General features: G+C 36.1%; 1 protein-coding gene across 1 annotated transcript in view; it reads right to left on the bottom strand.

The window, feature by feature from the left end:
* LOC124360919 (sorting nexin-13) overlaps positions 1-23,370 on the bottom strand; it is a 109,927-nt gene that overhangs the window by 49,148 nt on the left and 37,409 nt on the right. The window contains exons 9-11 of the mRNA XM_046814920.1: positions 15,647-15,744; positions 5,381-5,577; positions 4,290-4,471 (exon numbers count right to left, since the gene is read on the bottom strand). Of these exons, the coding sequence (XP_046670876.1) occupies positions 4,290-4,471; positions 5,381-5,577; positions 15,647-15,744 (477 nt within the window). The remainder of the gene's footprint in view (positions 1-4,289; positions 4,472-5,380; positions 5,578-15,646; positions 15,745-23,370) is intronic.

Genomic DNA, 23,370 nt, shown 5'->3' with positions numbered 1-23,370 from the left:
GACCCTCATCCTCACAACTTTTCTTGTGACCAGAGACTCTTCCACTCATAATCTGAGAGCTGCCTGAAACACAACCCTCTCAATATTTTAGCTAACTTACACCAGATTTACTCTAAAACTGACCCTCATCCTCACTACAACTTTTCTTGTGACCAGAGACTCTTCCAGTCGTAATCTGAGAGCTGCCTGAAACACAACCCTCTCAATATTTTAGCTAACTTACACCAGATTTACTCTAAAACTGACCCTCATCCTCACTACAACTTTTCTTGTGACCAGAGACTCTTCCAGTCGTAATCTGAGAGCTGCCTGAAACACAACCCTCTCAATATTTTAGCTAACTTACACCAGATTTACTCTAAAACTGACCCTCATCCTCACTACAACTTTTCTTGTGACCAGAGACTCTTCCAGTCGTAATCTGAGAGCTGCCTGAAACACAACCCTCTCAATATTTTAAGCTAACTTACACCAGATTTACTCTAAAACTGACCCTCATCCTCACTACAACTTTTCTTGTGACCAGAGACTCTTCCAGTCGTAATCTGAGAGCTGCCTGAAACACAACCCTCTCAATATTTTAGCTAACTTACACCAGATTTACTCTAAAACTGACCCTCATCCTCACTACAACTTTTCTTGTGACCAGAGACTCTTCCAGTCGTAATCTGAGAGCTGCCTGAAACACAACCCTCTCAATATTTTAGCTAACTTACACCAGATTTACTCTAAAACTGACCCTCATCCTCACTACAACTTTTCTTGTGACCAGAGACTCTTCCAGTCGTAATCTGAGAGCTGCCTGAAACACAACCCTCTCAATATTTTAGCTAACTTACACCAGATTTACTCTAAAACTGACCCTCATCCTCACTACAACTTTTCTTGTGACCAGAGACTCTTCCAGTCGTAATCTGAGAGCTGCCTGAAACACAACCCTCTCAATATTTTAGCTAACTTACACCAGATTTACTCTAAAACTGACCCTCATCCTCACAACAACTTTTTTTACGAATACAACACTGAATGAGAGCCAATTTTTTATTTTATTTTATAGAGATATACTATAGCGGAAACAAAAAATTCTGTTCAGTTTCACAAAAAACTGTCAATATATTTTGTTATCTTTGATACACTGCTTCTGGGGAGTACGATCCCACATGTGTTTCAAAGCCTCAATTTTGTGATAATGGACATGAATACTTTATTGCATTTATAAACAATGGACAAAGACAATATTCTTTATATACATATTCATGGAGAACAGTACAGGTGTTCAATACTGTAAGTAATAAGAGGAATTAATACAATGCAAAGATTTTTGTTTAATAGTTAAACAGTCCAAGGTAGTCTTTGTGATGTCAGAGAAAGTTCTTGTTTTGGACTGCGCTGTGTCAGGTGTTCAGGAATGTGGACTCTGAGTAGAATGGTCTTTCTTGGAGCCATCAACTAGTTCTTGAAACAGTGTAGTGGTTGATTTCTGGATCGGGCAAGTGGTTGAAAAATAATATTCCTTTGTATGAGGGTTTCTTTTCAAAGAGGCTTAAGCGGTGTGGCGGCAAGGTGAAGCTTGTGACATGTCATGTCTTGTGTTGTATGGGTGTTGTTTGTGAAGTCTTAGCTGTTAAGTGGCAACTGCTTGTAGAATTGTTTCCTGGATGTAAAAAGAGGTTATTGTAAGAAGTTTTAATTGTTTAAAGGGTTCCTGGCAGTTTTTTTGTTTATATAGTCATGCTAGACCTCTTATTGCTCATTTTTGTTGGATAAGAATCTTTCCCATAATTGGTTGTTCTTCCCCAAGACATTTGGCGTATCTCAGAAATGTTTCAAAAGAACAAAATGGGCAACTTGGCCACATCCAAATCACATACTTGTTTAATTCTGCTACTTACATAGATACTTGAAGAGAGTTTCTTACTGAGTTGGTCTATGTATGGCTTCCAGGAAAGTTTCAAATCAATAGTGATGCCTAAATATTTTTTTTTTATATTGCTTATTTCCAGGCCAGAGAGAGGTGCTGGGTTCGTGATTTTCTTTTTTTGTTGAAAACTATTTTAACTGTTTTGTTCTTATTTAAGAATAGATCTTTGTTTATGCACCACTGTTTAGATTTGCTGAAGTATGCAATCGTGTTAGCTTCAAGGGTTTCAATGAATTTATTTGAGACAGTTAATACAGTATCGTCTGCATACATAATAGTAGAACAGGCATCGTTCACCACTTAGGCATATTATTTGTGAGGAGGAAGAAGCACTGGTCCGAGTATGGATCCTTGTGGGACCCCTCTTTTCACATAAGTTATTATGGATTGTATTTTATAGTTTTATTATCTTGGGTGTAGTTTATTTCCACAAGTTATTTTATATTTTTAAGAATCAAGAATTTATTAAGTCATTTAACTTTTACAAGTAATAGACCAAGTCAAGTTTAAAATCTAGCCTATCTCTACATTACATTTAGCAAAATACATTTAACAATAACATTTCATCAAAAGTGCTGACATTTCCTTAAAACCTAAAACTTGAATCACAGTCTAAAGCTTAAGAAGGCAAGGTTAAGGTCAGTCAAGGGCAACTCAAGATATTCTTTAAGACTATAAAAAGGCTTATTGACCAAAAATCTATACAAAACCATTTTGAATTTATTTAAGTTTAACTGGTGTACCCAATGAGGCAGCATATTGAACATTTTTATGCTGATACAATCAAACCAGTTTTGTGACACACTTAATCTAGAAAAAGGCTGTTCCAGTTTCCAGTTATTTCTCGTGTTGTGTTGATGGTTGTCACTCCTAACTATTAATTCACATTGGTCTACCCTTTCCTTAATTTTACAAAGACATACATAGATATATACATTAAAGACATTTAAAATTCCCTCTGATACAAAAAGTGGTCTGCAGTGTGCATTGAAGGAAGCCCTAGTCATAACTCTAATGGCCTTTTTTTGTAAAAGAAGAACCTGTTTTACATTACAGCTACTACCCCAAAGATGGATACCATACAGTAATATGCTGTGAAAGAAAGCAAAGTAGGCATTTTTCATGATAGCCAACGGTAATACGTTCCGTAAATGCCTCAAGAGACAAACCACTCTACTTAACCTACCACATACACTTTGAATATGCAAACTCCAACTTAGGGTTTGGTCAAGTATTATACCTAAAAGTTTGGCATCGTTACAGTGTACAGTATTTACTGGGACTTTGGTCATGGTAAAAAGCAGACTTTGGGTTTTAGTTTGGTTTAGAGATAGACCATTTGCTTCAAACAAATTTAGACTCTCTGCTTGGGCATCAGCCATAACTATACTAAGATTACACAACTCACTATTAGGCTTACTACTAAACAATGTTGTGTCATCAGCAAAAATTAAGGTAAACCACTCTGCATATTTTCTTCTTATGCCTAAGTATTTTATTTTTTGTGGTAGCTGGTCATATTTGAGACACTCGTAAGCTTTACTGAAGTAGAAAAATGGACTGCTGTTGAACAGTTTTCCTCTAGTTGGTGTATAATGTGTTCTGTCCGCTGTATCAAGTCTGTTTTTGTTTACCTATCCCTAAGGTATCCAAGTTGTTTCTTTGTCAGTAGGTTATGGTTCAAGGTGATTTAGGATCTTGCAGGGACGATTTTCTCAATTATGTTGGAAAATGACAGACGAGGGAGATTTGGTCTGTAGTTTCAAAGTTCACTTGCAAATCCAATCTATTGATTTTTCAGCTTCACTTGTGACTCGTTTAAGGGGGAGGATCATCCTCACTATGCCGTATGTAGCAAGTAGTTCTTGTAGTTTTGTGTTGTTGTTATTTTACGTAAGATTGACCACGTTCTCCCATGAGTACCATTTCTTTGTTTTGCTCATGATTCTATTTAGTTGTTCAGTTAAGACTTCAATTGCACTGTCTAGTTTAGCCCCAGGTGGTCTATAAACACCAGTACTGGAATATTTAACTTTTTTACTTTATTTCAAATACAAGCTTAGTTACATTAACCATTTTCATCATGTTTTCTGAATGATAGGATTAATACAACTTATTTTGAAAATTTTACTACAGAAAAGAACTATAAAAGTATTAATTATATTCTAAGATGTACATTTCCTACCACAGCCAACCTCAAAATAAAATTATAACTGAATAAGTAATAGATTTTTTTACAGAATAAAAATTCACCTAATGTAACAGTATTTTACATTACATACATACTTTTATATACTCAATGATTTAATAAAAATGTAAAAAAAATCAGAAAGAACACAGAATATATGAGTTGTGGATAGGTGCTTACTTTTTCTGATAGGTATTGCTCAAAGATACTATAAGCCGCTTCACGCATGCGGTCCATTATCTGATCTGGACTGGAATGGGGATGGTCCAGGGTAGCAGCCACATCCACAGCTCTCTCCACGGGGACCTGGAGTCTCTGAAGTGCGAGGTCTGACATCTGCTGCTCGGTCGACACTCTCCAGCCTGCGCACACAACAGTCTATGATATCACTACTACCTGTATACACTTCCTCTCACAATAATTGGCTGTAGTAAAATAACCTTGAGTTTTCCCCATAAACACAATGTTAAACTTTGTGCAGTTTTACATCTTTATTGTTAATCATAAAAATATAGGATATAATTAATACGTATCTAATGCTTTTTAGTTTTTTTCAATAATTTTATTTATTTTTTAGAAATTCAGACTCAGATATTCTTGGACTTGATCATTTGTGTATTAAAAAGTATACACTTTACAAACAAACTAAGAAGCGATAGGATACGTATTAATTATATCTTTAAAATTAGATGTCTGCTATAATGCTACCATAACATGCAACAGCAAAAGAAAATGAGGTTTAACATTGTTTTTATGGGTTAAATCTCAATGTCAATCATAGCCTCACCTGGACTGCTACTGGGTACCCATCAGTGAGCTGCACTCAACCTTACTTACAATGATAGGTTCATGTTTCCTCAAATAATCACTATAATATAAAAACATAAATAGAAACTTTGTCACAAAGTATAATATTGTGTTTCAGAGTTACAATTATAAGTATTTAAACAGAAAAATTAAAGGATTTAAAAACAGAATGATGTCCGTTGTCACAATGTTGCAAGAAACACTGGAGATGCAGGCAGACAATATGTCAGTGATCCGCAAACTGTTCTGGAAGTGGAAGTGACGGAACATAAACATAACTTCTGTTCAGTAACTGATACCACAAAGAATATAGGGAAATCAGATTGTTGAATCTTGCCTATAAACTCTTGGATCTGATACATCACTAGCAGATAAACCCCTGCCAAAATACAATTTAATATAATATCATATATAAGCTTTCTATTTGAAATATTTATCTCTTTGACAACAGATGTAAGGCATACCTTCAACATTGAGATAGAAGAATAGGTAAGCCTGAGAGGAGATGGTGGTCATGTAGTCTATGAAGTAGGAGAGAGCCACATTGTTCTTTAGTATGACGTCCAGGGGCAGCATGAACAGCTTGTGGCCGGCAGACAGGAGCCGTGAATAGTCTGTGGTAGGCAGATCAACCGAGTCCGTGTCCGCTCCTTCCTCCAACCTGACACATACACTATGAAGTAGGAGAGAGCTACATTGTTCTTTAGTATGACGTCCAGGGGCAGCATGAACAGCTTGTGGCCGGCAGACAGGAGCCGTGAATAGTCTGTGGTAGGCAGATCAACCGAGTCCGTGTCCGCTCCTTCCTCCAACCTGACACATACACTATGAAGTAGGAGAGAGCCACATTGTTCTTTAGTATGACGTCCAGGGGCAGCATGAACAGCTTGTGGCCGGCAGACAGGAGCCGTGAATAGTCTGTGGTAGGCAGATCAACCGAGTCCGTGTCCGCTCCTTCCTCCAACCTGACACATACACTATGAAGTAGGAGAGAGCCACATTGTTCTTTAGTATGACGTCCAGAGGCAGCATGAACAGCTTGTGGCCGGCAGACAGGAGCCGTGAATAGTCAGTGGTAGGCAGATCAACCGAGTCCGTGTCCGCTCCTTCCTCCAACCTGACACATACACTATGAAGTAGGAGAGAGCCACATTGTTCTTTAGTATGACGTCCAGAGGCTGCATGTGGCAACAGTTTGTGGCAAGTTGTTCTGAAAAAGGATACAAAATAGTGTATACAAGCAAAGAATTAAAAGTAAACATATAATGAATTTTTAGAATCAGCTGAAGTGTTCTTATCTGATTTATAGTGTAATTTTTAAACTCCTTGGTATATTACAAGGAAAGGACTTTATATTAAAATTAAGATTAACAATATAAAAAGGTGTTCTAACAGCTTCAAATTAAATTAAATTAAATATTAACAATTTTGTTGTTTTGGAGTTATACATTCATACAAAATTAAACATAATTAAAATATAGAAAATACATTTTGTTTTAGATTTGCTTGACTAATTTAGACTATTCTTAACAGGTCATTTCTTATTTAAACCAAAAGGTAATTTTGACTTATTGATACACGTGTTCTAAAGTTTCTAATTGAATTTTTGAAGAATCTTCTGCTGCTTTACAAATCCCTTTTAATGTGTAACAATTAATTATTAAATACTTCGTTATGAGCCAATGCATGTTGTGAAACCAATTTGTCGTCTTTTCTGTTGGATGAATAACCATCGGTCTCCTCTAATATGTAAGGGATTTGTCGTTAAACCAATATAGTCCTTGGGACAAAATTTGCATGACAACTGATAGATTACATTCTTTGATTTACAGTTAACTCATTGCGGATCAACGACGTGAGGGTGACGCGGAGCGAGGCGTGGACCAAAAGCACAATGACGTGACCCTCACGCGGATGACTTGGTACGGATGACTCATTTGTTTTGGACGCTTATCGCTGTTATAAGCCTCGGAGATATTTATACAGGGTTGCTACAGGAGTCCAATAATGAAATTCCCTGACTTTTCCCTGATTTCCAGACCAAATTTTTCATTTTTCCCTGACTTTTTTCGACGCAATCCCCAGGGTTTTTGGCGTTTTTGGGGAGCCGCCTCGGCTGCCTGCTTCATGCGCCGCGTCGTCTGCAGGCTTGGACTCGGCGCGGCGGCAGTAAGTTTATTTGTGTAAAGGGATTTTATATTTTTCCCTGACCAACGTCGAAATTCCCTGACTTTTCCCTGACTTGAGACCGGATTCCCTGACTTTTCCCTGATTTCCAGTCCTGTTTTTTTTCCCTGACTTTTCCCTGACTTCCCTGATTTCCCTGACCTGTAGCATCCATGTTATAGTCTGTTTTCCTGGACTGGCTTCCTATCTTATCTCTGGTACTCGTCCACAAATATTCCCCTCGTTATCGGTCAATAACGTTATTATTTGCGACAGTTTGTTAGTCTGAGGCGTACAGTCGTGGCGTTCGATTTTCCTTTGCCTCGTGTGCGTGTACTTAAATAAAATGGGTGACAATTTACGATCATCTGAATTAGATAGATTATTATTAGAAAGTGGAAGTGATGAAAGTGATATCGATAGCGTTATTGAGGATGGAGACGGTTCTATCACGCGTATTTGTCCTCGTTTTCATAATTACGCGGATACTAATGTTGACAGTGACGAGCAGGCTAGTGACCATGATTCAGATGTTCAGACTATTTCAGACATTGTTCCTGGGACACCACCGGATGTGGAAACTCTATTTCAACATCATTTCAATATCAATAAAAACGCTCAAAGTAGTGCTTCCGAGGATATTTATGAACCTCAACCTGGCCCTTCAACCGCTCCGGATCCGGTCCTGAGGGAAGAGTCCAACTCACCTACTCCACCTGCTGCTGCTTCTGTAGGTAAACGCCGTAAAAAGTTCAGTAATAAAATTGTAAAAAAAAACTAAAATTTCAAACGCCAAAAGAAGGAGCCCAGTAAGAAGAAAAATAAAAAAACCATCCATATTTGATTGGAAAAATGAACCAAATAACCCTAAAAATATTCCGTTCACAGGTACTCCAGGATTAGATCCTGATATTGCAAACAAACTAGACGAGTCATTTTCTGAACTTAATTCTTTTCTCCTATTTTGTGGGGAGGATTTATTCGAGATGATTGCCCAGGAAACTAATGATTATGCGGCTAAGCAATTAGGTGATCTTAGCCGGAAGCCGCTAAAGAGTGACGATAAGTGGACCCCTGTAACAGTAGATGAACTCAAATCTTATTTTGCACTGTATATATTGATGGCCCAAGTAAAAAAACCTAATATAAGGATGTACTGGTCCCAGCGAAGGGTATTATCGACGCCTTTGTTTTCACAAACAATGCCTATTGCCAGATTTATGGCAATATCCCGATTTTTACATTTTTCTGATACGTCGGTCGAAAACGACCGGCATGATAAACTAATAAAAATTAGGCCTGTCATTAGATATTTTGAAACTAAGTTTCTAAAAACCTACATGCCTGAGAAACACATATCACTAGATGAAAGTCTCATGAAAATGAGATCTCGGCTATCATATATCCAATTCAATCCTAAAAAAAGGGCCAGGTTTGGCATAAAAATTTATAAAGTGTGTGAGGTAATTTTTGGATATTGTTCAGTTTTTAAAATATATGTAGGTACAGACAAAGTAAGTGAAGATTTTTTAGCAAGTGAATCTGTTGTCCTAGACCTTATGCAGCCGTTTTATAATCAAGGCTACACTGTTTTTCTCGACAATTGGTATGTTTCCCCGCTATTGTTTGTTGAACTACTAAAACATGACACTCATGCCATTGGCACAGCACTGAAAACCAGGGTTGACATACCAAAAGACTTCAAGGAAATAAACCTGCAAAAGAATGAAGTTATTTTCAGGTCTTCTAACGGAGTACTGGCAACGATGTGGCAAGATAATAAAGACGTTATTGTATTATCAACTTACCATACTGATGTCACTTTTGAACAAACTAAAACTAGAAAAAGAAAACATGGTGTGACGGAGGAGGTAAGAAAACCAAACCTAATTAAAGATTATAATAACGGCATGTTTGGCGTTGATCGAATGGATCAAAGATTAGCTAGCTTCCCCATAATGCGCCTCACAGTAAAAGCCTACAAAAAGATTTTTTTTTATTTGATTGATCTTGCAATATTCAATTCTTTTGCAGTGTACAATAAGGTAAAACCTCCTAAAAAAACAGAAAAACGCCACTTCTCAGATTTTAGAATAAATTTAGCCGAACAATAGCTATCTACGGTAAATCTACCGGAAAAAAAATCACCTGGTCGTTCTGCTTTAGGCTTGGACCCTCTAAGATTACAGGGTAAATCCTGGGCTCACTTTCCCGTCCAACTATCTCCTACAGCAAGCAAAGGAAAAGTTTATAAAAGGTGCAAAGTGTGCGCATCAAAAGGGCTTCGTAGCGAGACAAGGTGGAAGTGTGAACGGTGTGACGTGCCATTGCACCTGGAAACAGATTGTTTCCGTGACTATCACATCAAAATCCGCTACTAAGACAAAAGACAGTCTCAATACAGTGTAAATATTTTGTAAATTTTAGATTAGTTGTTTCTTGAAGTGACAGTTTTATTAGAACATTTTTTTATTGTGTAAAACATTTGATCCGTCCTACATCAAGCAGCTACAACACGCAAAAAACGTAAGTAAAAATGTTACATACCTGTATTTTAAATTTTTTTCTAGTATAATATACTTGTCTAATATGATCTGTATAATTTTTATATAACATAAATAACAACATAAACAAACAAAACATGTATAATTAGCGAGCGCGCTAAGCAGGCAGGTAGGCGTGCAAACACTGCGGGTGCTGCGTTGTAATACGGATTAATTCGTACTCTAAGGCCCGCGCGCGCGCCGTTTTCACGATCCGCAATGGGTTAATGTTATTTTTAATTTCATAGTTTTATTAGTTGTGCTACTTGTACAAGTTTTAGAATTTTGCATGTAGCACAACGCTTTTTAACACAACCTAAAAACTTTTTATCAGCATCTGAATTTGGTGTCAATAATTTAGGTCTTACCAGAAGGTTCTTCAGATTAGGGGCTTTACTAAAAATAATTCTCGGAGGCTTTGAAAACAAACTGTTTGTCAAGGGAGATTATTCCAAAATGTTGTAGGCCGTTTTTAATATATTGTTAGTTTTATGTAGTCCCAGGAAATATATATATTCTTGACAAGAAAACCAGAAAAAATTAACTGTGGAACAAAACTGCAAAGAACATAGAAAATTACAATGGTCTTAAATATACACTTTTTGACAGATTTTCTTGATTTTGGAAAGAAAGCAAATTCAAAACTGGTGACGGAAATATGATTCACTCACAGTGCTCACATTCGTGTAAAGCCTACGAAATTGCGGGCAAACCCACGGTTAATTCATATATACAGGGTGTATAAAAAGTCCCACATGGACTTTATAATTCCCAAACGATAACAGGTAAAGCAATAAACTACATACATTATTACTGCACCTATAAATCTACTTTTTAAAGTAACTACAATTTTTTTGTCATGTCAGGGGGATGGTCTGCAAGTCAGAAGGAAATATTAAATGAGAGCATAGGTCGAGTAGTACATCAAATTAAAGGTCTTTATTAGTATAGTACAATGCTGACCACAACGGGTTCACTATTTAAATAATTACACTGGTTTAAAGTTTGAAACATTTACAATGTAGGTCTTGTTCTAGATGGTTTAATATTCTTGTCTTGACTCAAGTTGTGAAAGGTAAACTTAGTAAATGAATACTGGACTTAAGAAAAAGCTCTTAAGGTAGTTAGTGACTCTTCACATCCAATAGAGATTGGCAAAACGATTTAACACAAGCATAGCTCAAGGTGTACTTCATTATAAACGGATTGTTTAGCAGAGACGAATGCTGAAGAGAGATAATGCTCCTTTTATGTAATAATTCATGTATATAACATAAACAGGTCTAAATGTTGGGTTTTAACTTTTAGGTATTTGTAATAAATATTTGTATTTTAATGTTGGGTTAAGCTCCAGTTCATCTTCCTTTAATTCCGTCTGGTATCTGGTGCTGTCAGACTTTACAGGTGAAGTGGCAGTCTCATTGTCTCATCAGGTACAGAACTGATAGTATTACGATGTTTCTGACACGATCTCTAACGACGGTGGGGGAACAGAGTAAGTCTGTGACAGCTGCTCTAAGAGAAAGGTGAACATTCAACCCTTCTCACCATAGCTGTGTTGTGTGTGTTGCTCCACCGTGTTGAGGAATCGTGTCAGAAACATCGTAATACACTCACAGCTACGTAGGCCAGGCTTAGTAACGTCAGTGGATGCTATCAAATTAAATCATTTATTTTTCCTTCTACATATACATATAGTGTAATGGGCATCGTCAGTGAAACATTTAAAAGTATATGTATAGTTCTGTCAAACGACTATGTAACGTAGAATATAACATAAAATATAAATTGCAATGTCAAAAAGATGAACAGTTACAATATTCATCCAGTCTATAAAAGGTATATCCCAATAACCAATCATACACCACATTAGCAAATTGTCTCTCTATTAAATCTAGCCAGGCTAACTGTAACTTGTTAAATAACTGTATGCCTAAATACGTACTTATGGTACCTCATTATTATTTAGAGTCTACATTTTGGTAACTCTAGTTTATCTCTATTTCTTGTCTCAAAGCTATGCATAATTTTCCTTTTAGGCAGTGTTATGTAATTGTTCTTAACTAATATTAAAACATTATATATATATATTGGATTGTTCCTGAATAAATATGACTCAAAACTTAATAGTATCTTTGAAAACAGATGTACCAGATGTGTGTAAAAAACTGTTTAGGGTTATCTGTTTACTTATAAATAAAAAAAAAACAGGTTGGTTTTAAGTATTAAAGAATGGCCTATTTCTAATTTTTTGAAAGCATTGTGTGGTACAGCCTCATGTGTTATAGTAAAATTCTTACAAAAATATTAGATACACCAAAACTTGGTTCAGACTAGGCAGACAGATATTAACAATTGTTTGAAAGCAATGTGTGGTACAGCCTCATGTGTTATAGTAAAATTCTTACAAAAATATTAGATACACCAAAACTTGGTTCAGACTAGGCAGACAGATATTAACAATTGTTTGAAAGCATTGTGTGGTACAGCCTCATGTGTTATAGTAAAATTCTTACAAAAATATTAGATACACCAAAACTTGGTTCAGACTAGGCAGACAGATATTAACAATTGTTTGAAAGCATTGTGTGGTACAGCCTCATGTGTTATAGTAAAATTCTTACAAAAATATTAGATACACCAAAACTTGGTTCAGACTAGGCAGACAGATATTAACAATTGTTTGAAAGCATTGTGTGGTACAGCCTCATGTGTTATAGTAAAATTCTTACAAAAATATTAGATACACCAAAACTTGGTTCAGACTAGGCAGACAGATATTAACAATTGTTTGAAAGCATTGTGTGGTACAGCCTCATGTGTTATAGTAAAATTCTTACAAAAATATTAGATACACCAAAACTTGGTTCAGACTAGGCAGACAGATATTAACAATTGAAGGCCTAGGGGGAAAAACGATGAGAGTCCATTTATTGTGAATATCCAGGTTTAAATACGTTATTTTACTTCAAGCCTGACAGGTTGTTACCATGTGGCCGATTTTGGGATAAATGCTGAGGGTCACAAGTTATGCACACTGTTAGAAATAGTCAAACGGGGAAAAACGATGAGCGTCCATCGCGTTGGAGGGAAGATTGATGAGAGTCCTGCAATGTTAGTTTGTTGTATTGGCAGCCATGCAGCAGCAAGTATAAACAAACATTAATAGTAGCGGAGTAGCCACAGCCAGTTTTGTGAGGTTATATTTTGTTGTTCTGTGCTTTTTAGTTGTTGTAGTTACTGTGTGTTGTGAAATGGAGAGTGAATTGAAAAGTGACAACGAGTCAGCTGTACTTATGCCTAACAACTCCAAAAAAAGGAAAAAATTTGGTAGAGTAAGTGATGTTAAACGAAAGTTGTTGACACAGTCCCATGAAGTAGGGCCTGGTTGTCACTGCAATAGGTTGAAATGTTTTCACACTGTTGATTTAGCTGCTAGAAAAGATTTAATTGCAAAGTTTAACAGTATGGAAGACTATAATGAGCAAAACCTTTATCTAGGTGGTCTAATAAACCTGTACAACTGTAAAAAGGCGTAGGCCTAGATTGGATGATCCTGACTACCACGACTTTTCTTATTCATATAACCGTCAGAGTAATGAAAGATGAAATATTAGTAGAAACTCCTTTCTGCTATATAGCTTTTATTTCACTACACGGCATTACTCCTCGCCCGCCGAGTTCAGACCATACAGAAAATGCTAACGAGTAAAGGACAAATTTTAAAAAAGATGCTAGAGGATCGCACAAAAACAGACCTCATAAGTTTGAGTGAGGGTACAATCAATAACATCCACAACCACATTCAATCTTTAAGAGGGCGAAAATCTCATTATAGCCTTAATGACACCAAAAGGCTATACCTCCCTGATACTCTTAATGTGCATAAATTATGTGAAATGTATAACGAAATGTATCCCGATAACAAAAGTGTCTGATTCGTCCTACAGAGCTATCTTTCAGAATAATTATAACATTGGTTTCGGGGTATCCCAGAGAACTGACATATGCGGCAAGTGCGATGAAAATAGAGTTAATCTAGAACAGTTAAATAACAAACTTAAAAACATAAACCAAGGTGATGCTGATAGTGCAGCTTCAGTGAAAGCCCAGATTAGAAACTTAGAAATTCAACAAGAAGTGCACTTGAGAAAAAGCTCAAACATTTTATACACGTAAAAAACAAGCAGGAGTTTATGCTCAAAAAAACAAAACCTTTGAAGCGATATGTCTTGACTTTCAAAAGAACTTAAGTTCACCAAACATAACAACCAATGACATCTATTATAAAAGGCAGCTGTCTTATTATTTATTTAACATTCACTGTCTATCAACACAAGAAGTTTATTTTTTTTCATATGACCAAACAGCTGGATGTAAAGGATCTAATGAGGTTTTCTTCGATGCTGTATGAATATTTCTTTCATTACCTTGACCCTGCAGTGAAAGATGTTATAATATTTTGTGATTCATGCTCGGGGACAAAACAAAAATTACACCCTGATAAGATTTTTGTACTATGTAGTACATGATACAGACAGACTTAACAGCGTGCAAGTGGTGTTTTCCCATCCGTGGTCACTCCTATTTGGAGTGTGACCGAGATATGGGAGACCAGGTTTCAAAAGAAATGTCCTATTCTCACTAGACCTATCAGGGAACTCAAGATTGTAAAGCATGAACCTAAGCTTATATTCTCATAGAGACAACTTTAATGGAGAATGGGAAAAAAACAGTGGTTACACCAAAACCTGTTAAAACAAAGTCTGCAAAATGTAAAGTAAAGAAAGATGTTACTCAGGTTTTATTACCAGGAGAATTTGAATACCCTGACAAACTCTATGACGGACCAATTCCAGTCTCATTGTCTAAATTTAGAGACTTGCAGTCACTGAAGAAGTTTCTTACGGATAATGCTAAGGCTTTTTATGACAACATCAAGACGTTAGAAACGATCCAAGATGATTGATTGATAACTTTCAGGTAGGCCAAATTGTTTATTTTTGATACCAACTTTGCAATTTGTCGTGTTTTAATCACACCCTATACATTATTTAGGATAATGTGTGTACTTTCTTTATTGTTTCATTTTTAGTCGAGTTTCCTTTAAAAAGATCTTTTTTGTAGTGCCCTATCATTGCTACATAGACTACTTAAGTTTAAGAATGGGCCTACACATCAGCTTAATACCGCACGGATTATAAAAAGCAAGCACACTTCGTGCTTACATTTTCCCCATATAAAAACAAATCTATTATTGTTTAATATTGAAGGGTAACAAGAAGTATTGTTTTTTCAGGAAAACCCTTTGGAAATGGAGCTGAGGATTTATTTTGGATACCCATATAAATTTACTGGATTAATCAATCCTCATTCAGGAGGATAACAGTGCCACTTATTCAGCATTTTTAAGTATAATGTGATTGTAAAATGTATAGTAATAGTTCTTGTTTGATTTATTTCTTATGCTAAATACATTAGTAAGATTTAAAAAAACTAGATTGTGTTTTAATTGGACCGTCATCGTTCTTTCCACCATTTAAATGGACCCTCATCATTTTTTCCCAAACTTTCATGTATTTATATGTTTAATTTATTTTTAAAAACGGTATACATTATTTTTAATTGTTGTAACTTTCATACTAGGTATAAAACTTATTTTTAGAGCTGTTGGCAATTTTATCTTCTTGGAAATCATATTTAATTTTATGCTTTAGAGACTTTCCGTTTTCTAATTGTGTTTTCTCAAAACAAAACTTTTTGGACCCTCATCAATTTTCCCCCCAGCCCTTCAATTGTTTGAAAGCATTGTGTGGTACAGCCTCATGTGTTATAGTAAAATTCTTACAAAAATATTAGATACACCAAAACTTGGTTCAGACTAGGCAGACAGATATTAACAATTGTTTGAAAGCATTGTGTGGTACAGCCTCATGTGTTATAGTAAAATTCTTACAAAAATATTAGATACACCAAAACTTGGTTCAGACTAGGCAGACAGATATTAACAAGTTGTTGTACCTGGCCAGGCGGGACTCTATGGCTCGTTGTACGTAGACCAGACTGCTGAGCTGCTGCTTCACCCAGGCGTCGTCCTCGCCCCCTGAGTCCCTGGACCTCTGCACACATCAAATATAACTGGTCAGTCACTACAAACCACTCTTAGCCATGACACAAATATTACATACACATATACTCTTATAGAAGACATGTTGGTACAGCTACACTTATTACAAAGTATAAAGATCAGCGATTGTCTTTGTTTATCACTGAGCAGCAGACGTCAGAGCGCAAAACAAGTGAACGAATATTGACATAGGAAATAAAAACTGCAAGCTAAATATTATTTACAACGCTGTGGTAATTTGGTTACCTATTTACAGGTTATCACACACAAATTACAATAAAAATACGTTTTAGCGATCAGTAATTTGCGTACTACTATAACATGTCACCTGCAAATAGAAGTAGCAAGCTTGTGGCGATGTATGACCATTATTAAAACAATAAACCTATATCTAAGTATTATTTACAGAATAATAATAATTTTTCAATTTGGTTATACGACTACACATCTTCACACAAAGTACAACAAACACACATTTTAAGATTAGGTAATGTATGCGTAATGCTGATTAGCTGTTGTCTGTGCATGGATGAAGCTGACTGGTATTGGAATCCAGTGAAGAGAACTACAGTATAAAGAATTATTGATATTTCATTGGCACTGAATATTAAAGTATTCAAGTAATACAGTATACTTATAATATACTTTTATTGTACTGGGTGTGATAACTCAGCAGATGCTGATATATCCTCTTTAATTGCAGATTTGTAGTACATTTTTGAGATGTGAGTTTGTTTTTATAAAAATAAAATTCTAACATTCCTGTCCATTAATATCTAAAACTGCTTAAGCTTCATGTGAAAGCATTTGAACTTCTTTCACATGGACATAAACTTTTTAGTGCACTACCTATAATGGAAAGTAGCCTGATATTCTTTGTAAGGTGAGTTAAAACAAATCCTTTAAACAACTGCCCCTACAGTGTAAAGGAGTTTTTAAGAAGTGTTAGACATTTAACATCTTGAGTTAATTTTAAAGTAAGTATCTAGTTCCAAAATTATTATTTTGTAAGTATTACTGCACTAGTTTGACGAAGTCTATTGTAACTTGTTATGTTGCTTAATGACTAATAAGGATATCTTGAATCTTGTCTTGTAAGATGTCTTGTATTGTGGTTTCGGAATGAAATGTATTTCCAAGTCCCAAAAATAGACTTTTGCATGTTGCAACAAGTTGTATATGTTGTTCTCAGAGTAAAATCCAACAAGAGCCATATAATACTCTACGTTTGGATCCAAGTGGATGGGGTGTTCTAGATAGAGAGTCAGTACAGACTCAGTTCCAGTTAGTTTGAGTAATGGCATGGTTGCAGGTTTTTATATACTTATAATTCTATACAAGTTTTAGATGAAGTTACTACCATCATGGAAGTCTTCAAAACCTCTTTCCATATATTTTTTATTTCGTTGTTGAATTTTTTCTGCATGATGTATATCTTGCCTTCTAATTCACTCAATTGAACTTTGACAACCACATCATATGGCTCCACTGCTTTGCTCACTTGACCAATTCTCTGGTGGTTTTTCAGTAGGAAGCTGCCCCATATCTTTTCACCATTTACGGTACTAGTGGGGACAATCTCGATCGCATTTATTATTTTTTCCGATTTTACCAAATGCGATTTCAATAATTTCTTGACTTCGGATAAATCTTGTGAGACTTTTGATACATCACTTACAAGCTCAATTATCTCGTCAGGAGAAGGGTCTGAATTGGGTTGAGTTGGTATTGATCCAATTTCAATTTCTTCTCCAAATCTGTTGAAAATAAAACCACGGTTTCCATGCATTTTTATTGTTCCTTATATTACGAAGAATATGTTCCCAGTCCTCGCCAGCTGAATCTCGTCGTAGAACCTCCAGGCACAAATGTCCACAGATAGGAGGATCGTTAAACCCCTGAATACGCTCTGAGTTATAAACCAACCCTTTTGACCCCAAATACTTGACTACTTCTATTGGAGGATTGACATCACCATATGAATCAAAATAGAATTTCTTTTCACCACGTTTCACATAACACGTCCAGTGAGTACCACCAGATGAAAGGTCACCAAGATTTACAATACCACGTTCAATATTTGTAGGTTTGCCTGGAAGTAACTGTCGCATGAAAACACCTCTAAACTCATTAATGTTTAATATACCTGCTAATTTTTCTATTTCACCAAGAGACAGCGGGAAGATCTCTTTTTTTTATTCACAGACAACAATGCATCAAGCTTCCGACCAATACGTCGTTTCAACCCTCTACCTGTAGGGTCTTTTTCAATAATGGTGTCCAACTCCTCATCGACTAAACTCTTTAACCAAGGTATAAATTTTTCTCTCAGTAAAGGAGCCACCTTTCTTCTTATTAATGGAGAGATGAAGCGTTTACCTCCAGGAACTGACGAATCCACCATTTCCATAATTTCCTTCAAAAACCCTCCTTGTTTATTAGATACGAGTTGGTTGTAACTTAGAAGCAATTGTAAACCTTTTTTGTTCTTAACGGCTCTAGAAACGGCTTTGTGTTGCTCTCCAGAAAGAAGTATACGATCACTTCCGTGAGACAGCTGTTCATTAGATAATCTGATTACTGTAGGTTTCCGTCTTTTGTACGCTGTACGAAGCTTACGTTTTTGAGCTTCGGATAGCCGAACTGTATAATTATGCTGACTTTCCATTCTATACGCTTTCTTATATACAAAACACTGACATGAAAACAATAATTGCTGCCTACTAATGAAAAAAAACTTTACTTTTACTTTTTTTGTTTTTTGTTGTTTTTTTTTATTTGTTTTTACAGGAATTTGATTATGTTTCGAGTAATGTCATATGAGAAATGTGCCTCAGATACAACGACAACATATGCTGTGGTGCCGCTGCTCCCCTGTGGACATGCAATAGCTTTTACAAAATCAAATTCAATCTGAATGTCACTTCGAGATCTGCCTGTTGTTGGTTGATGTAGATGTGTGTCAATTACAACCAAAGGTGAGTTATCAATAAATTCTTTCAGGTTTACTAACACGTTATTGTCTCCGAAGTTTATTTTTCGGAACCCTAGGTACTGATCGTACATGATCCTGTATATACCATTAGTAATATCAAAATTCTGCAATTCCTGAGGGTACCTTTCTCCATTAATTTTCACAGACACATTTTTGATGTTGCAGCTGTCAAATCTACTAGGATCTTTTGCCTGGGTGTTTGTTCTGTTTGTCTGAAGTGCGATTATAACAAATCTAGGATTGTACACATTTCTGTAAACACTTGTAATATCGAAGCTGAACGATGAACCGAACACCCCTCTTTTGTCGATGCATTGCCATTGAAAGAAGTTGTAGACTAAAGCATCCTTGTCACTCAGATGTTTCAAACCATCAATTAACTGGATTTTGGAAGTGCTGGTATAATCGACTATGGGGACTCGTAACACAAACGACTCTATCACAATTTTTCCATCACCAGGATCCGTTGCTGTGGACCCTGCCCCTTTCCAGTGAAACAACGCATCATTATCTTCATTCCTAGTAAATGTGATTTCAAAACCTCCCTTGTACATCGGGTAACGTAGGTGGTCAAAGAACCCTAATCCTAAATGCCCAAGTGTGCCGAGTGCTTCAAACTTCCCACCTCCTGTAAACGATGATGAGAAACCACTACTTGAGAGTGTTTGTTTTTCAGTGTTACTGTAACTAACAACCCCCTTTATAGTGCTGGTGATGCCGGGGAGTTCTACTGTGTCGATCAATGTATTGTGTTTCCTCAGCTCTATTCTTGAAAACAAGAAGGCCGCGAAGTTGTCTACCAGTTTGACAGTAGAGTTAGTTTGATAATCAGATCCATCAGATTTTTGCACATACTTTCCTTGAATGTGGTACATTATGCGTGAATCATAAAATGCGTCTCCATGATCCAGTTTGAATGTTGTATTGTTGTTGGGTGCATTGAAGTTGAGCTCTGAAACTGGCATTGCAGTTCTATACTCACTTCTTGCTATACCGCTCGAAAATTCAATATACAGTTTCTCCATCACTGGTTTTACCACTGATCACTGTTCTATTATATCCTCTCTTATATATAGGGTAAAAAATATTTGCTTTCATTGCTTTATATATCTGATGGGTAGATACATCCTGAAGTTCCTAACCCCATACCGAGTTTACGTTTCAACCACATTCCTCCTGTTGTTGCTAGGCCGACCATACGCTCATTCAAGTCAGCATCATCTGAGGTAACCCTCTCCCAAGCTTTCTTTTGTAATATTTTGTCCGCCTCCCACCTGTCTTCTGTGTTTTTATGATCCCTATACCATATATCATGCTTCTTACAAGCTTCATCGAGGGGATTAATTCCCTTATCTCCCCTAACAAGTCTCTTGTCAAGCTGGGTGCCGGGCCCACAGTAGTTGTACGTATCAAGATTCCAGTTCTTGGGCGCATGTAACTCGAATGGTAACTTGTTAATGATGTCGTTCAAAAGCCCTTTACCTTCTATAACATGTTCAGGCAAAACAGACAAACATCTGACTAGGTACTTCAACCCTTTAGGTGTAGCAATTAGGTCTTCCATTTCATCGTGAAGGAAATCAACCACAGACAGTTTTTCATTATGAAAGTTGTTGTTCCCAGCTTCTTCCTGAGCTTGAATGTAGTGTAACCTGTCAATGAGGTCTTTGAAGTTCTTTATGTACTTATATTCGACCGGACTTTCATTGTAAACCTTTAACCCTGAACCAATTGTTGCCACTTTTCCATTCACCAACTCATCCCAAATAGGTTTTATCATATGTTTCCACTTTAGTCCTTGACTTGATTTGGGACGATTACTTTTGGGATTGTTTCTTTGGAAAAGCGAGTTTGTCCTCACCAACATGTCCTTGTAAGAGTTCCAGTCTTCATCGGTGTACAGATCCTTCTCTACTATATTGTTTTTCGTCAACAATCTCCAAAGACCCTCAGTCCCTTTGTATTTCTTTTGAGAGCTGACTAATATAATGTCATTATAATCAAATGTAATCGGTTCGGAACCGATCATCGGCTGCTCTAGATTTTCATCGTACCAAATACCAAACTGTTTGTCGTTGGATTTTGGAAGGTATCGGGCTCCTAGAGAACCAAGTGTTACTACTTTAGAATCCATCAACTGTTTCATCGGTTGCTCTTGAGGTTGTACTTCTGGCTCATCATCGTAATCTACATCCTCAAACGTTCGACGATCTGATGCTTGAGGTTGAAATCTTACCAACTGTTTCATACGGTTTTGACTACGTATCTTTTGTGTTTCCAATTCTCTATGTTGTTGTTCCCTAATGGCTCTGGTGATTGGTTCGTACTTTTTCTCATTTTCACGAACATCTTCTAACTCTTTGAAATGGGTCTGAGCAAACTCACTTTGTAATTTCCGGTTTAACTCATCCAACTTTCTAGCTTTAGAAACAGTGAGTGGTCGATCATGTGTTATTGATATGTTACGATTGGCAGACCTCTCATTAGCATTTGATGATATAGTATTTTTGTTTGAGAAGTTTTTTAATTCATCCTGTTCAGCACGTTTGAACTTTGCAGCCAAGACAGTCTGAATTTTTTCAAGTCGCCTTGCTTCTTTTGCATCTAGTTTATTCGCCATGTTGTATACTTATAGTAATAGATACAGCGTTATTCTTCAAATCTTTCAAGTCACGTTTACACTGGAACGTCAAATTACGTTTATGAACGTCAAATTACGTTTATACTTAAACGTCAAATTACGTTTATGAACGTTAAATTACGTTTATACTTAAACGTCAAATTACGTTTATGAACGTTAAATTACGTTTATACTTAAACGTCAAATTACGTTTATACTTAAACGTCAAATTACGTTTATGAACGTTAAATTACGTTTATACTTAAACGTCAAATTACGTTTATACTTAAACGTCAAATTACGTTTATGAACGTTAAATAACGTTTATACTTAAACGTCAAATTACGTTTATGAACGTTAAATTACGTTTATGAACGTTAAATTACGTTTATACTTAAACGTCAAATTACGTTTATGAACGTCAAATTACGTTTATGAACGTTAAATTACGTTTATACTTAAACGTCAAATTACGTTTATGAACGTTAAATAACGTTTATACTTAAACGTCAAATTACGTTTATGAACGTTAAATTACGTTTATGAACGTCAAATTACGTTTATGAACGTCAAATTACGTTTATACTGGAACGTTTTACAACGAAGTATTATTCAACACTTAGTTTCCTTTTTAAATTGCACATGTATTTCCTTTTTTGTGGTTTAGCTGTTGTATTAATAGATATGAACCCATGAGGTGTTTTCCAGCACTCAAAACAAAGAGCCTCAAATTGGTTGAAAGTCATGTCAGAACCTACAAAGTCCTGGAACACTCTCTTTGTATAGTACTTGTTCATTGTAAACAGACACAACAGATTAACATTGTTTCGTATGACCTGCATATCAACTCGACCATAGCTCTGACTCAGGTAGACACAAGAAATCCCTTTATGACGTCCTCTAATGAAATAGTCTTTGATTTTAGTTTGCTCTTCTAGGAGGCAGTCATCGAATACCACAAGTGAGTTTCGTTTGCAGTCATCGATAGAAATGAGATCTTGACAAGAAGAATAGAAAAACGCAATGTGTCTTCTAAGGTTTTTTTCTAATCTACTGTATTGTTCACGCAGATCTACATATGCAGGTTGTTCTATTGAACGACTGAACACGTATAGATTCTTGAACGGAACTCCATCTTTGTTGTAAATGAAATTCAATAACAAGTTCGTTTTACCACTCCCAGACGGCCCTACAATAAGACACCGTAACGGTCTAGGTAAAAATTGGTCTTCGAATTTATCTTTGCAATACACTTGAATTTCCATAGTATGTTCTCTTACATACATTTACAATTTAACAGTTTTCGCATATTCTATAATGACCCCAGGCTAGGGTTCGGATATTGTCTTCGAGTACGAAACGCTTGTCGTCCTTTGATGAAAGTACCACTTTATGGTGTTCTACGCTGTAGAGATTGTGTGCTTGACTCCGAATTGTATTCATCGTTTTGTAGTGCTCGATGTTACTAAACAAACAGTCTTTATAGTTGCTAAAGGTAATTTCATTTTCAACTACAGCTTTTTTCACGCCCTTAGACCTCTTTATGAAATGGTTGTCTTCTATATTGCTCGCATACATCTTGGATCGTAGTCCTACAAACTCTCGCATGATTCGACCATTAAGTTCATCTTTCATTTTACCCAGAACTTTTTTGATATGGGGGAAGCCCATATTGGTTGGGGTTGGGGTAGTCACTTGTATCAAATAATCCAATTATATGTTTCATGTCTTCGTAGAAGTTTTTAGTTTTGATGTCATATATCAGGGAATCGGTATCGGTGTACACCATTTTTATATTAGATCCATACTTCTCTTTCATTACATTGTAGTGGAAATCATACATCAGTGTCTTTGATATGTCTAGAATACTCATACCTACATAAATAGGTTTATTTAACAAAAGTTTTTTCTTACTAAAATGTACAGCAACTAGGTTTTCTGTAAAGATGGTTCGACTCTTAAAGTTCGGTTTGCTAACCCATCTTTCCACTAATTTGGACTTA

Source organism: Homalodisca vitripennis, chromosome 4, assembly GCF_021130785.1.
Source record: "Homalodisca vitripennis isolate AUS2020 chromosome 4, UT_GWSS_2.1, whole genome shotgun sequence".
NCBI lineage: Eukaryota > Metazoa > Arthropoda > Insecta > Hemiptera > Cicadellidae > Homalodisca > Homalodisca vitripennis.
The sequence above is the reverse complement of the archived record's forward strand: the minus strand, read 5'-3'. Positions and strand labels throughout refer to the sequence as shown.